This window comes from Myxocyprinus asiaticus, chromosome 3, assembly GCF_019703515.2.
Source record: "Myxocyprinus asiaticus isolate MX2 ecotype Aquarium Trade chromosome 3, UBuf_Myxa_2, whole genome shotgun sequence".
Lineage (NCBI taxonomy): Eukaryota > Metazoa > Chordata > Actinopteri > Cypriniformes > Catostomidae > Myxocyprinus > Myxocyprinus asiaticus.
This window is the reverse complement of record NC_059346.1, coordinates 3282679-3297381: the sequence shown is the minus strand read 5'-3', so window position 1 is coordinate 3297381 and position 14703 is coordinate 3282679. Positions and strand designations below refer to the sequence as shown.

The 14703-nt window shown below is 36.8% G+C and overlaps 2 protein-coding genes across 4 annotated transcripts in view; one reads left to right on the top strand and one right to left on the bottom strand.

The window, feature by feature from the left end:
• Positions 1-2412: 2412 nt before the first annotated feature.
• On the bottom strand, positions 2413-5981 carry pigw (phosphatidylinositol glycan anchor biosynthesis, class W). Of its 3 annotated transcripts, none has more exons than XM_051667760.1 (2): positions 5687-5981; positions 2413-4283 (listed from the first exon to the last, which is right to left on the bottom strand). In XM_051667760.1, exon 2 carries the CDS (start codon positions 4260-4262, stop codon positions 2772-2774), a length of 1491 nt encoding a protein of 496 aa, XP_051523720.1. In that variant the 5' UTR covers positions 4263-4283; positions 5687-5981; the 3' UTR covers positions 2413-2771. The 3 variants fall into 3 exon arrangements, with proteins under 3 accessions (XP_051523720.1, XP_051523712.1, XP_051523704.1); XM_051667752.1 differs by having other exon boundaries at positions 2413-4265; XM_051667744.1 differs by having other exon boundaries at positions 2413-4265; positions 5709-5981.
• A 101-nt stretch (positions 5982-6082) lies between these two features.
• LOC127423274 (unconventional myosin-XIX) overlaps positions 6083-14703 on the top strand; it is a 28584-nt gene continuing 19963 nt past the window's right edge. The window contains exon 1 of the mRNA XM_051667434.1: positions 6083-6334. Within this exon, the coding sequence (XP_051523394.1) occupies positions 6215-6334 (120 nt within the window). The 5' untranslated portion in view covers positions 6083-6214. The remainder of the gene's footprint in view (positions 6335-14703) is intronic.

Genomic DNA, 14703 nt, shown 5'->3' with positions numbered 1-14703 from the left:
TAAATTTGGCCAAAGGTGTGTATTTTGGGGGGAATTTTGATACTTCAACCTCAGTTCCTATAATACATCTATCATACACTGTCTACACAAAATAGTTACACTCAGGACCTTCAGGACAAAAATGTCCCATTGAAACCCATTAAAACTGCCATATTTGATCCCAGTGTCATTAAAGCATAAAATCATGAATTATATGATATTATGCTTTCATTATGGAGCCCTGGCTTCAATATTTAAATGTTTAATATTTTCAACCAGATGGCACCATTTTTCTCATGTTTAGCCTATGGAGCAAATACATGCTTTTTTCCTATTTTCTGTTTGCTGTATTATAGAGCACTGCAGGCCAATTGAATAAATGATACAGCTAAAATTGTGTGTGTGTGTGTTGGTATGGATGTCAGAGTGTGTTTTGTATGTGTGTATTGAGAAATGTGTGTGTGTGTGTGTGTGTGTAAAAACAACAGTGGCATTATATAAACAAATTAGCATTTAAAGGGTTAAAATCCTGAAAATGAATGAATATTTGGTAGTTATGATCAGGACTGATGTTGGTTAAAGAAATTAATAATATTATATTATTATGGCAGTTTTTGACGCTGGCATTTTTGTCCTCTTAAGGACCTCTGAGTAACTTTTTTTAAATTGATGCACAAGGGTTAAACTTATTCATCGATACTATCCAATTAAAACTTTTATAATATCAAGGTTTGAAATGAATATTGATGTGAACTGTACTTTTTGTGATTCACAGCCTGAGGCTCTCTTCCATCTGTTTTTGGTACTGTGATGACGCAAAGAAACTTTGCTGGGCATTTCCCAATTCATTTTAGATTTTATCCACAAAGATTTTAAGAATGTACACTGGTGACCAAAAGTTTAGAATAATTTACAGATTTTGCTCTTATGGAAAGATATTGGTACTTTTATTCAACTGATCACAACTGATGTATAGTCAGGACATTAATAACATGAAAAATTACTATTACAATTTAAAAAGAAATGTTCAGAACTTCTTAAACTACTTCAAAGAGTTCTCATCAAAAAATCCTCCACGTGCAGCAATGACAGCTTTGCAGATCCTTGACATTCTAGCTGTCAGTTTGTCCAGATACTCAGGTGACATTTCACCCCACACTTCCTGTAGCACTTGCCATAGATGTGACTGTCTTGTTGGGCACTTCTCACGCACCTTACAGTCTAACTGATCCCACAAAAGCTCAATGGGGTTAAGATCCATAACACTCTTTTCCAATTATCTGTTGTCCAATGTCTGTGTTTCTTTGCCCACTCTAACCTTTTCTTTTTGTTTTTCTGTTTCAAAAGTGGCTTTTTCTTTGCAATTCTTCCCATAAGGCCTGCACCCCTGAGTCTTCTCTTTACTGTTGTACATGAAACTGGTGTTGAGCGGGTAGAATTCAATGAAGCTGTCAGCTGAGGACATGTGAGGCGTCTATTTCTCAAACTAGAGACTCTGATGTACTTATCCTCTTGATTAGTTGTACATCTGGTCTTCCACATCTCTTTCTGTCCTTGTTAGAGCCAGTTGTCCTTTGTCTTTGAAGACTGTAGTGTACATCTTTGTATGAAATCTTATGGGCCAATTTTTGGAGGATTTAAAAGGCAGAAATATGAAGCTTATGATTTTATAAAAGCACTAACATTAATTTTTCTGTCAGAACTTGTGTATTATTTGAGCTGTAAAGTTGTTTAAATTATAATTTTTACAGTCATTTTAGGCTATTAAGGGGTCGCACACTGGATGCGTCTGACTTTTGTGTGTACTGTCTGCCACGTGATCCTCATCGATGTGCCCCGTGTTTGATACCTGTGCCGTGTCCTAGATGCGACGTGGCGCTTCTCATCTGGTGTGCGACCGCCTTTAGGGTTTGTTGTTATTACATCGTTATGGCAACAAAGTTGTAAAATTAGATATAATTTTACACAGAAAAAAAAAGTTTGTGATTTTATCACACTAAAATCATGTTAACACACATATAGTTTACATCTTGTGGCTATGCTTTTGAAACGGAGTATTTTAATGTTTACGGATTGACCCCATTGACTTCCATTGTAAGTGTCTCACTGTAACACAGATTTTTTCTTTTTTAAAGAAAAGGAGGGACCCCGAATATTCCTTTAATTGTAAAACTTGCCATGTCCTTCATTCATAAATGTAAAGTGTTAAAAATCAAACCCATTTTCTCTCATTTCCAAAAAGAGGGAAAGTTCCTCAATGATGTCATATCCTCTTTTTTTCTCTCACAACTGTATGAATGTAACACATCATAAGAAAATGTTCCACCGCTGTTCAAATGCACTTTGGATTGCATCATTTATATGTATAAATGTTTTCCATCTGAATAGTCCAAATATTAAATGAAACAAATGACAATAAAATGCAAAGTAATCTCTTCAGTAATCAAAATACTTTTTATATGTTACGGTATATGTTACTATGTTACTGTTAGATTTACAATTTAAATCGTTATTACCAACGATTTAAATTGTAACAGTAATGGACTACCTTTATTAATATTTTGTATTTTAAATACATAATCCCGTTACATATATTTCATTACTCCCCAACCCTGGATATACAAAAACAATATACTGCATGTACAAATTACACACAATTTCACAATACACAATTTTGTTTGCATTTTGCAAGCAATTCACTTTCACAGCAGAGTTTGAAACAAAAAATAAAAAGGCATTCGTTTAGAACTAACATCTCAGAAGTTAAAGTACAAAACTACAAAAATGAAGTATTACCAGAACTTGATAGTTATTTTATTGATATGCAGAATGAATATAACTAAACTGTTCATGAACATATACGACAGCAAAACACTTACAGCCAAAACATCACTGCAGTTCAGAGTGTCTACTAACACATTGGTTAAACCTGTCATGATATTTGCTAGTAAGAAATATAACAACTGATTCCGATTAACAGACTGTACGAGGCATAAAGCATCCATATTTGTTCTAATTTTCTCATCTCTTGATGAATTTACCGACTTATGTGGACATGGACTCCACGATGAAGACACAAGAGAAACATTTGAGATTGCTTTCGAGAAAAGCAACACTAAATCAGCAAAGCTAATGCAAGAGAGAAAGAACATGGACTGGGCTACAGTCCAAATACAGAAAGAAAAGTTTGCCATTCTACGTGACACTGGCTCTGTGTACGTCTGGCATATGTACAGGGTGACGAATAACCAAAAGCTGGTTAACAGAAGGTTACGGATCACTCTGAACCAGGCTTTAACTGAAGTTCTTCTCTGCATCAGGTAGAGACCAACCTGAACTCCAGCCATATAGATGGCTACGTAACCCACCACCGAGAAGATACCCTCTCTGTTGGCCTGCAGAAAGCCTGTGCGCTCATCATTGTGGATGAGAAAGGATTTGAGACCGGTTGTCTCCAAGACCAGCTGGTAAGTTCCACCAATGAGCAGAGCAAGAAGCCAAGAGGCATTCACAGGAAACATGACTAACAGTGCAGACGCCACCACTCTGACAATGGCTAACGTGAAGAAGAAGTTCCAGTGAACTCCATACTCCGACACATGCTCATGGTAGCCGGTTGACTTGACGCTTGCAAGCCTCACCAACCCCAACAGAACCAAGGGCCAGACGGACAGAAACTGCTTTAACACGTGACTGATCTTTGACCCTCGAATGTCCTTTCCTCTTGCCTCAGGACACACCAGTGCATTGGCCATTACATACGCTCCAACACCAAAATCCATTACGCCTGTTCCATACGTCTCAGCTTTGGCATAACGTCTAGGGTACACGCTGAAATCGACAGCTAAAATGCTTATGGCCGTCTTCACATTGACTAAAACTCGGAATACAGTTACGAATGGGACCAGGTTTGATTCTACACTGCTTTGGGCAAATCTGTCAATCACACCGTTGAAGGAACCTTGAAAAGGATGCTTTCTGTTCTTATACACATGGTATATGACAGCAAAGTCAACAACAGCTAGGCCCATGATGACAAAGTGTAGAATGTCGCTAAGTACGGTGCATGACAGGACCAAAGGCATTATCAATGTCGTGAAGTCCAACAGGAGATTGGCTCCCTTGGATAGTGGAAGGACCCCTTTTCGCATGTTGAAAACTATCAGAAAGAGTCCGCGGCTAAGAAAACACAGTGGGGCTAAGAGGGATCCCAGCGATACCTCCGTCAGAGTTGTCCCATTGAGGTTGCTGACAAATTCAATCTTCCCTTCTGGTGATGCCATTGCCTATAACAAGAGATAAGCCTAAAATGAATAAATTATGATCATAGTTGGTTAGTGGTGGATTGATATGGGTTTTGCAGTAGCCGATGGCTGATATAATGGCCATTCGTATCTATATATCATAAAACAAGTAAACATCATATAAAAATATGCATTGTATACAATTTATTTTTTATGAACTGTGTGTGTGTGTGTGTATATAAGACTGATGAAATTAACAATCATTTTACACAATATATGCTCAAATTGATTAAATTTATACTCTGCAACTCAAAGGTCTGTTAATAAGCCAATCAAATCAAATCACTTTATTGTCACACAGCCATATACACAAGTGCAATGGTGTGTGAAATTCTTGGGTGCAGTTCCGATCAACATAGCAGTCGTGACAGTGATGAGACATATACCAATTTACAATAAACATCAAATTAACACAGCACAATTTAGACATCTGATATACACATAATTACACTCAACAATATACAAATAACAATATACACCGTACAGTATACCTTTTATACGCACTATATAGATACACATTATTCAATAAAAATAAAAAATAAAAATATATAAAAAAGCACCGATGTCAGTAATCTCAAAATTACTAAATATTGGCCAATTAATCTGGCTAGCCGGTATATCTGCTGATATCTGGTCATTTTAAATGTATGTAGCATATGCTACTGTACTATATCAAAGGGATAGTTCACCCATAAATGAAAATCCTCTCACCATTTACTCACCCTCATGCCATCCCAGATGTGTATGACTTTTCTTTTTTAGAAGAATATTTCAGCTCTGTAGGTCCATACAATGCAAGTGAATGGTGACCAGAACTTTCAAGCTCAAAATATCACATAAAGGCAGCATAAACGTAATCCATACAACTCCAGTGGTTAAATCCATGACTTCATAAGCGATACAATAGGTGTGGGTGAGAAACAGATCAGGATTTAAGTCCTTTTTTACTATAAAACTCCACTTTCACATTCTGAAAGTGAAAGTGGAGATTTATAGTAAAAAAGGATTGAAATATTGATCTGCTTCTCACCCAAAGTGACTGCATCACTTTAGAAGACATTTATTATACCACTGTAGTCGTATGGATTATTTTTATGCTGTCTTTATGTGATTTCTGGAGCTTGAAAGGTCTGGTCACCATTCACTTGCATTGTATGGACGTACAGAGCTGAAATATTTGTCTAAAAATCTTCGTTTGTGTTCAGCAGAAGAAAAAAAGTAATACACATCTGGGATGGAAGGAGGGTGAGTAAATGATGAGATAATTTTCATTTTGGGGTGAACTATCCCTTTAAGCACTTACCATATTAGGCTGTTATGGTAGTTTTGAGCTGAATTGTTTATGTGAATTATAAACAAACATTCCAAAAACCATCTAGGTAATAAAGGTTAAACCGACTTACTATTTTGAGATGTCTGACCTACCTCGTCCCGTGTTATGCGTGGCGAACAGTTGTAACTGGCTTTTCCCTGTTACGCTCGGTAAATCAGGATAGCTAGAGAGACCCGCATCACAGCAGTGGACTGAACAAACTAAACCGGTTTAGCACACTAAACTGGGACTCCTATATATGACTACTAAACTTGCATTTGTTCATTAGAGCAGAAATATACATTCCTCTTACGGATCTTTCGTTATTAATTTGCAATTCTCACTTCTACAATGAGGTTTGAAATGTTTGCTCTTCCGTATTGGGCGTGACCTCCATGTACACGTCATCACAAGGGCGGGGCTTTTGCGGCATATCTCCTTTAAATAGTGTGACGTCACTACGCGTGTCAGAACCAGTAGTAGCGGCGCGGTGGGAGTTTTGTCCTTCACTCAGGAATTTTCATGGCTGAAAAACAAAAGATATCTCATAAAATGTCACCCTAATGGCAGAAATAACATAATAAATACTGGAAAAATTGTCTTCATAACGTCTACAGTCATGGCGAATGTCAAACAGAAGCTTTTATTTAGAAATAAAGACGTTTCGAGCGTTAATAGTTCAGATGTGACGTTCAGGAGTTTGGAAAAGGCTGGAAGACCGAGCCAACACAACGGGAAGGTTAGTTAAATGCATTATTTACCTCTCATTTTCAGAGTTTATACCTTCCTTTTCACACCAATATTTCATCTTTCTAACAGTCCAACAGAAGTGACATTTTTATGTGTTTTTCAGAGTGGTAGACTATTGAATTATTATTTTCTAATGTGAAACTAGTGAAGAATAGTTCAAGTTAAACCGACAAACTGAACGTGATAATAAAATAGACTACATCTAAAGGAAAACCCGAACAAAAAGTAGAGTTAAATGGTAATACCATAGTCTTGTCCCATGGTATTAACATGGTACTCTAAAGTACTTAAAATGTGCAAAAACATGGTGTTACCATGGTATCAGGTCCAAAAAACATGGTACTGCAATGCAGTGTTGGGTAAGTTACTCTAAAAAAAATAAATAAATAAAAAAAAGTAATTAATTACTAACTACTAATTACATCTACAATGTAATTAGATTACTGTACTAATTACTCTGTCTGAAAAGTAATTGCATTACTTATTACTAATTACTTTCTAAAACCCTGATCAACCTCGACCAGATGAAAAATACAAGGATCAACATTAAACTGTTCTTTTAATTTTTCCAGATAAATCATATAAAATCAAATAAATTATTCATGAACTGGCCAAAGAATTTAAGGGGGCGGCATTCAATTAGAAAACTTATATTTTAACATTAGACGTTAAATTTCGATTTTAAATTCACTATTGTTTTATACAGAGTTGTTCTAGAGTCTATACAGTATTTAACGCAGTTACATTAGAAGTAAATTACTGAAAAATTAAGAGTAATCCCTTACTTTTTTCAATGAAAAAGTAATTTAATTACAGTACTTAATTACTTAGTAATGCATTACACCCAACACTGCTGCAATGGTACATTGCACTTTTTAGTTGAACTATTTTTAGTGTTTTCTCTTTTTTTATCACGTTAATTTTTGTTTCGTGACAAAAGCAGAAATACAGAAAATTTAGGCTCATAATCTCATACATGTTTTCCTCTTCTAAAACGACTTAACAATTATTTTATGGGTAAAATGCGTAATGTTTTTTTACATTAGCAATAATAGGTGACCAGGGACTACTTTGATATTTTATCGAACAATAACTGTTAAAAGAATATTCTGGGTTCAATACAAGTGAAGCTCAATCGACAGCATTAGTGGCATAATGTTGCTTACCACAAAAAAATAATTTCGACTCGTCCCTCCTTTTCTTTAAAACAAGCGAAAATCGAGGTTACCTTGGGGCACTTACAATGGAAGTGAATGGGGCCAATTTTTGAAGGGGTTTAAAGACAGAAATGTGATGCGTATAATTTTATAAAAGCATTTACATTCATTCTGATGTTATAACTAGTGTCTTATTTGTGCTGTAAAGTTTTTAAATCATCCTTTTTAGTCATTTTAGGGTTGTTGACATTACCTCGTCTGGCAACAACGTTGTAAAATTGGCTATAACTTTACACAGAAACTGGTTTTATCACACTAAAATCAACACGCATATTGTTTACGTCTTGTAGCTATACTTTTGAAACAGTGAGTATTTTAACGTTTATGGATTGGCCCCGTTGACTTCCATTGTAACCCAGATTTGTGCTTTTTTTAAAGAAAAGAAGGGACGAGTCAAAACTACTTTTTGTGGTAATCAATATTATGCCATAAATGCTGTCGATTGATCTTAACTTGTATTGAACCCGGAATATTCCCTTAATAAAGTGGGTTACTTTGTGTTTATATATTTTATTACTGTGAACTGGCATGCTTTTCCACTAATACCTGATTTGCATGTCCATTGACGTGCCTTGTATTGTCATTGTCCTGGATTAAGCAGTGGTGCAGTTAATCTGAGGATGGCCTGTAATTCACACGCAGATTACTCCACAGGGACATCAACACTGCACATGCCCACCTAAACACATTTCTGTCAGGCACTTGATTATGGGAAAACAATGTTGAGTGACGTCACTCCCATTCCAAAGGAAACCCTGCAACTGGTCCTGCACTGAAATAAAAGAGAACCAGTTATATGTACAGAGACCACAATAAAATGTGTCAAAAATTTGTCATTTTTGGTTGTATCCCAAAAAAGTTGCCTAGAGCAGACATTCAAGCTCACCCTCAGATATGAATGTTGTTTGTTGTTAAATGTGGATAGTACAGTTAATTTGCCATGCTATGCAGTCTATTGTGCCCACAACGTCTGGGCCCAGCCCTTGCCACAGATACAGTCATCTTCTCATTTTTTTCCTTAGCCGTTATGATTCATGCATTGACTGCTGTATTGATGCCAGACTGGGAGTTTGCTGGCGGTTAAAATAGTTAGTCCAGGAGATCACGTTAAAAACTGTGGTTTTAGTAGTCATATTAAAGATGTGTTCTGGTTTAGTCTGTCATTGAGACGTTCTAACTATTGATCCCTGTACTCTAAACAAAGTCTAACTAACCATTATATGTTTTTGAGATGTTCACCGGTTCGTTCAGACTCCTCAAACTGATAGTCTTGTAGTTTACCTGTATTTATTGGATTAGGCACAGGTCTGTTGAGCAGACAGTGTTTATTATTAGCTTGTCTTTAGCTTGCCCTGTCATGTTCTCAACACATGTTTGAATTATACTGTCATAAGAGGATGTGGATTTACAGCCTGGGCTCTCTGGATGGACCTAATTTCTTGGTCTGGTATTAAGGCTAGGTACACTAAATCCTAGTGTACTCTACACAACTCAAGCTCGATCCCTTTGATCTTTGAGTTGGTGACTGGTCTGCGACGAGAACTCTCAGATCTCACTACGAACGGTCTTGTTGTGTGCTCACTCCTGCTGAGACTAGTCCCAGACGCTACGACAGTTTTCAAACCTGCTTGATATCTATACGTCTTGTCGTCAGGTGTGCGCATTGTCCCGACCGATAATGACCCACAACCAATGAAATAGAGAGAATGCAAAAATGGCGAGAGCCGTTCTTTCATGTTTGTTGACATGTTATCATGAATAAACTGTGCGAGGTTGTGAATTAATTCTGTTATCTTAATTTTAAGATGCATTTTGGGCGATCCGTCTGAATCGGGACGACGTTAAAGGCAGCTGTAACAGACGATATTTTGCCGGTTACGTGCAGATTTAAAGGGAAGTATGCATACGACCAGACAATTAAAAAAAAGCGAATGCATGAACATGTACAATACGGACACAGAAATAAGCAGCACGCACATTTGAAGCTCAATTACAGGTACTGCACTAAAATAACCCAGAATTCTGCTCTAAATGTCATGTTTGGGAATATTAAGAGAACCTGTGCACCAGTTTTTAGCACTTTTCTCGTCTTTTACTTTTTTGCGCTTTATTGTCATTTAGTAAAACACAGACATAATGATTGATTATATGTCCTCATGAAATCAGAGACTCTCCCCTCGAAATCCGAACACAAGTGGTCAAAAGAGATGACCAGGTGTAACGGTGATGTGTCACGTGTACATTTGTAATCGGATCACCCAAAATGCATCTTAATACCAGGTGTTCACATGGTCTCAGTCAGGGATAAATGGTTGTGTAGTTGATACACTACAGTCCTGAAGTGTTCGCAACAACTCGGCGAAAAACAAGACTGAGTCGCAGGGGGCCGACTGCAAGTAGTGTAGTGTACGCTTGGCCTAAAGCAACTTAAAATGGGGAATAGTACCTACGTTATAAGTAATACAAAATAAGTAATTAGTCATAATTAAAAGTGTCATCTGGTGTTGGAAATTGACAAATGGATGTACCAGTGATATTACTTTTTCCACTGATATAATGGCGATGCCTGACTGCCTGCACAACACGCATAAACAAAGGACACATAAAGCGGACTACATAATGATTTTGTGCTATATGGGCTCTGAAACAGCCCTTTGCATTAATTTATTTAAGGTTTAATTGTATTTAAATGACACTGTTTTAGAGATTTGGATTTTAATCCTCTTAAACTTTTTGTGCTACAGTCATTTTGTCCCGGATTTGTTTCCTTAATCCAATTGGAATAAAATTTCTTGACTTTGTTAACATACGGTATCTGAAAAAAAAAAAAAAAAAAAAATGGACCATTTTATTGTTACACCTGTTGTGTTCTCGGTCAAAAATGACCGGCTATTGGAAATTAATGTTCAGGAGCCTGTCCAACCATCTGATGCGCACATATGTGAATGTGTACTTGCATACATCAAGTCCTCAGACATGTGTACACACTCATACACTAGGGTTGCCACGGTGTACGGTGTTACCAGTTTTACTTGGTACAAGAGACAACACTGGTGTGAAACTTTATACGGGGTAAAAGGGGGAAACATTATGAATGGAACTTCCAATATCAATACAATAGCCTAACGAATAGAATAGCCTTAAATAAAGAATAGTTGCCTAATGAAGAGTTTGTGACCCATGATAAATGAACCTAAATAATGCAATTAAAGCCAGATGTTCTTTACCAACGTATCAAATTACACAGGCAGCAAAGTACGCGCGCTGACAGAAGACGTTTAATTGCAGGTAGCGAATATAATGTGCATGGTGGGTAACTGTAAGACATCTCGGATTCAGAATGATGCAAGAAATGTTGTTAGACACACAGACATGCGCTTGAAGAAACACCTCATTATATTAAGAACAGATGACAGAAAAGCTGTCTATGCATATGTCTGATGTGCCGTTTGTTCGGAGGCGTGTAGTCTCGTGGAACACACGTATGTAAAGGGTTCTCACTCTTTATTGTTTCAGTCTTCTGAAAATGTTTTGCAAGAACAGTATCGTCTATGTGAATGCTGTAAATGACCTCAGACATCTCAGCTCAGGAGGTGCTTTGAGTTCAGTTCGCTTTATTTCCACAGAGCAGTTCATTGTGAACGCAACTCTGCAGGGTCACTTTATGTATAGACTATACATCTGTGATTAAATCATAAAATAATACAAAAACACGTTCACCTCGAACCATGATTTATATTTCAGTGATTATTATCATCATTATAATTAGTATGTTTACATTTATAATTGTTTATATATCTTAATTTGTATTAGTCATTTTCCGCCTGTTGTCATAGACGGATACTTGCATGACGGTAAATGGAAAGGTGGTTATATATATTTTTGGGTTTTTTTGACCACTTTGTTATTTTAATCGCTTTTTCATTTCATTTGAAGTGCAATTTGAATTTAGAAATGTCTTCCCTGCTGGAAAATCCAGTTTAAGGTGGTAGCTGTGTTTTAAAACATGGTTGCGGGTCAAGAGCTGGTCCAAGCTGGTCCTTAGCTGGTTGACCAGCTACCATATTCCAAAAACCATCTTGAAATCCTTGAGCTTGTATGACAAGCTGGTGGCTGGTCTAAATTGGTCTCCCAGCTTAAGACTAGCTTGGACCAGCTCATAACCAGCTTGGACCAACTACCATGTTCCAAAACACATCTACCAGCTTAATCTGGATTTTCCAGCAGAGTTTGGTTTAAGTTTTTCGTTTTTAAATAAATACATTTAATTTTCAATGCAAAATCACTAAAGCAAGAAAATTCACCGATCCCTCAGCCGGGGGTTGACGATGTAATTGGATACTGTGATATACAGGTGCATCTCAATAAATTAGAATGTCATGGAAAAGTTCATTTATTTCAGTAATTCAACTCAAATTGTGAAACTCGTGTATTAAATAAATTCAGTGCACACAGACTGAAGTAGTTTAAGTCTTTGGTTCTTTTAATTGTGATGATTTTGGCTCACATTTAACAAAAACCCACCAATTCACTATCTCAAAAAATAAGAATACATCATAAGACCAATAAAAAAAACATTTTTAATGAATTGTTGGCCTTCTGGAAAGTATGTTCATTTACTGTATATGTACTCAATACTTGGTAGGGGCTCCTTTTGCTTTAATTACTGCCTCAATTCGGCGTGGCATGGAGGTGATCAGTTTGTGGCACTGCTGAGGTGGTATGGAAGCCCAGGTTTCTTTGACAGTGGCCTTCAGCTCATCTGCATTTTTTGGTCTCTTGTTTCTCATTTTCCTCTTGACAATATCCCATAGATTCTCTATGGGGTTCAGGTCTGGTGAGTTTGCTGGCCAGTCAAGCACACCAACACCATGGTCATTTAACCAACTTTTGGTGCTTTTGGCAGTGTGGGCAGGTGCCAAATCCTGCTGGAAAATGAAATCAGCATCTTTAAAAAGCTGGTCAGCAGAAGGAAGCATGAAGTGCTCCAAAATTTCTTGGTAAACGGTTGCAGTGACTTTGGTTTTCAAAAAACACAATGGACCAACACCAGCAGATGACATTGCACCCCAAATCATCACAGACTGTGGTAATTTAACACTGGACTTCAAGCAACTTGGGCTATGAGCTTCTCCACCCTTCCTCCAGACTCTAGGACCTTGGTTTCCAAATGAAATCCAAAACTTGCTCTCATCTGAAAAGAGGACTTTGGACTACTGGGCAACAGTCCAGTTCTTCTTCTCCTTAGCCCAGGTAAGACGCCTCTTGATGTTGTCTGTGGTTCAGGAGTGGCTTAACAAGAGGAATACGACAACTGTAGCCAAATTTCTTGACATGTCTGTGTGTGGTTGATGCCTTGACCCCAGCCTCAGTCCATTCCTTGTGAAGTTCACCCAAATTCTTGAATCGATTTTGCTTGACAATCCTCATACGGCTGCGGTTCTCTCGGTTGGTTGTGCATCTTTTTCTTCCACACTTTTTCCTTCCACTCAACTTTCTGTTTACATGCTTGGATACAGCACTCTGTGAACAGCCAGCTTCTTTGGCAATGAATGTTTGTGGCTTACCCTCCTTGTGAAGGGTGTCAATGATTGTCTTCTGGACAACTGTCAGATCAGCAGTCTTCCCCATGATTGTGTACCCTAGTGAACCAAACTGAGAGACCATTTTGAAGGCTCAGGAAACCTTTGCAGGTGTTTTGAGTTGATTAGCTGATTGGCATGTCACCATATTCTAATTTTTTGAGATAGTGAATTGGTGGGTTTTTGTTAAATGTGAGCCAAAATCATCACAATTAAAAGAACCAAAGACTTAAACTACTTCAGTCTGTGTGCATTGAATTTATTTAATACACGAGTTTCACAATTTGAGTTGAATTACTGAAATAAATGAACTTTTCCACGACATTCTAATTTATTGAGATGCACCTGTATATATTTCTTGCATATTGTCCAGCCCTAGGAGGGAACAAAACAAATGTATTCACACACATTTAAAGTCATTACCCTTCCGAAGCAGCTAAACGGGGTCCTGGGATGAAAGGTAATAAAACACCAACATTAAACCCACAACAACTCACATTAAGTGATGTATTTGCCCCGACAACGAAATATCCGACTGATAGCCTATGATGGAAAGAATGCATGGATAAAGTAGGTTCGTTGCCAAAGAGATGTTGCCCTTCACAACTGTTGAAAAGCCATCTTTCAAAAAGTTGAACAACACACATTTTCATTGCACTATTATTTTCAGTTTCATTTGAATTTTTAGTTAAAATAAATAAAAAAATAAAGTGTAAAGTTTGAAATCAAGCTGCCTTGCGTTATTGTGTAGGCTTCTGCTTAACGAAAATTACCCCATAGTACCACTTAGCGTCTAACCAGCGGTAATACCTGTTTTAGTCGGTTTGAACGTGAACACCGCACTGGTGTGAAAATTATGATATCGTGGCAAGTCTATCATACACACACCCATACACTCACACAAACACGTACACCCTGTGATCCTGTGATTCATTAATATCCCAGGCAACATATGAACCTTTCTTGAGTCCATATGAACAAAAGAATATTGGAAAAAATGTTATGATAATGTGTTTTGGGAACTTTCACTCATTCACACACACACACACACACACCTTTTGATAGCACAGATAATTTTGTGAATATTTTATATATATATATATATATATATATATATATATATATATATATATATATATAGACAAAAAAAGTTTATAAGTAATGATATTTAAACTCTGAAAAAAGTTGTATATGGTCAGGTCAATAAAGCCTAATATCAATAAGTTCCACAAAGAATTACAAAACCTGTTCTAAATACTAGAAATCAAGTAAAAAAAAATATCTAATGCAATATCTAGTGAAAATATATTCATAATGACAGATTTATATACATTTTAATGGGCCGGTCATTTTTGACCGAGAACACCACTAGTGTGACTTTCTGCCATTTTTGTTTTTACAAAATAAAAGAGAATTTCTGGTTAAACATTAACACAAAGTGTGATAAACAGGACAGAAAATTGTATGTATGATATTTAATTTAGTAAAAATATCCATAAAAAATGCTTTTTTTAACACACAAATTGAGTTTCATTAGCTCAGGTAATTTAGGCCTATTG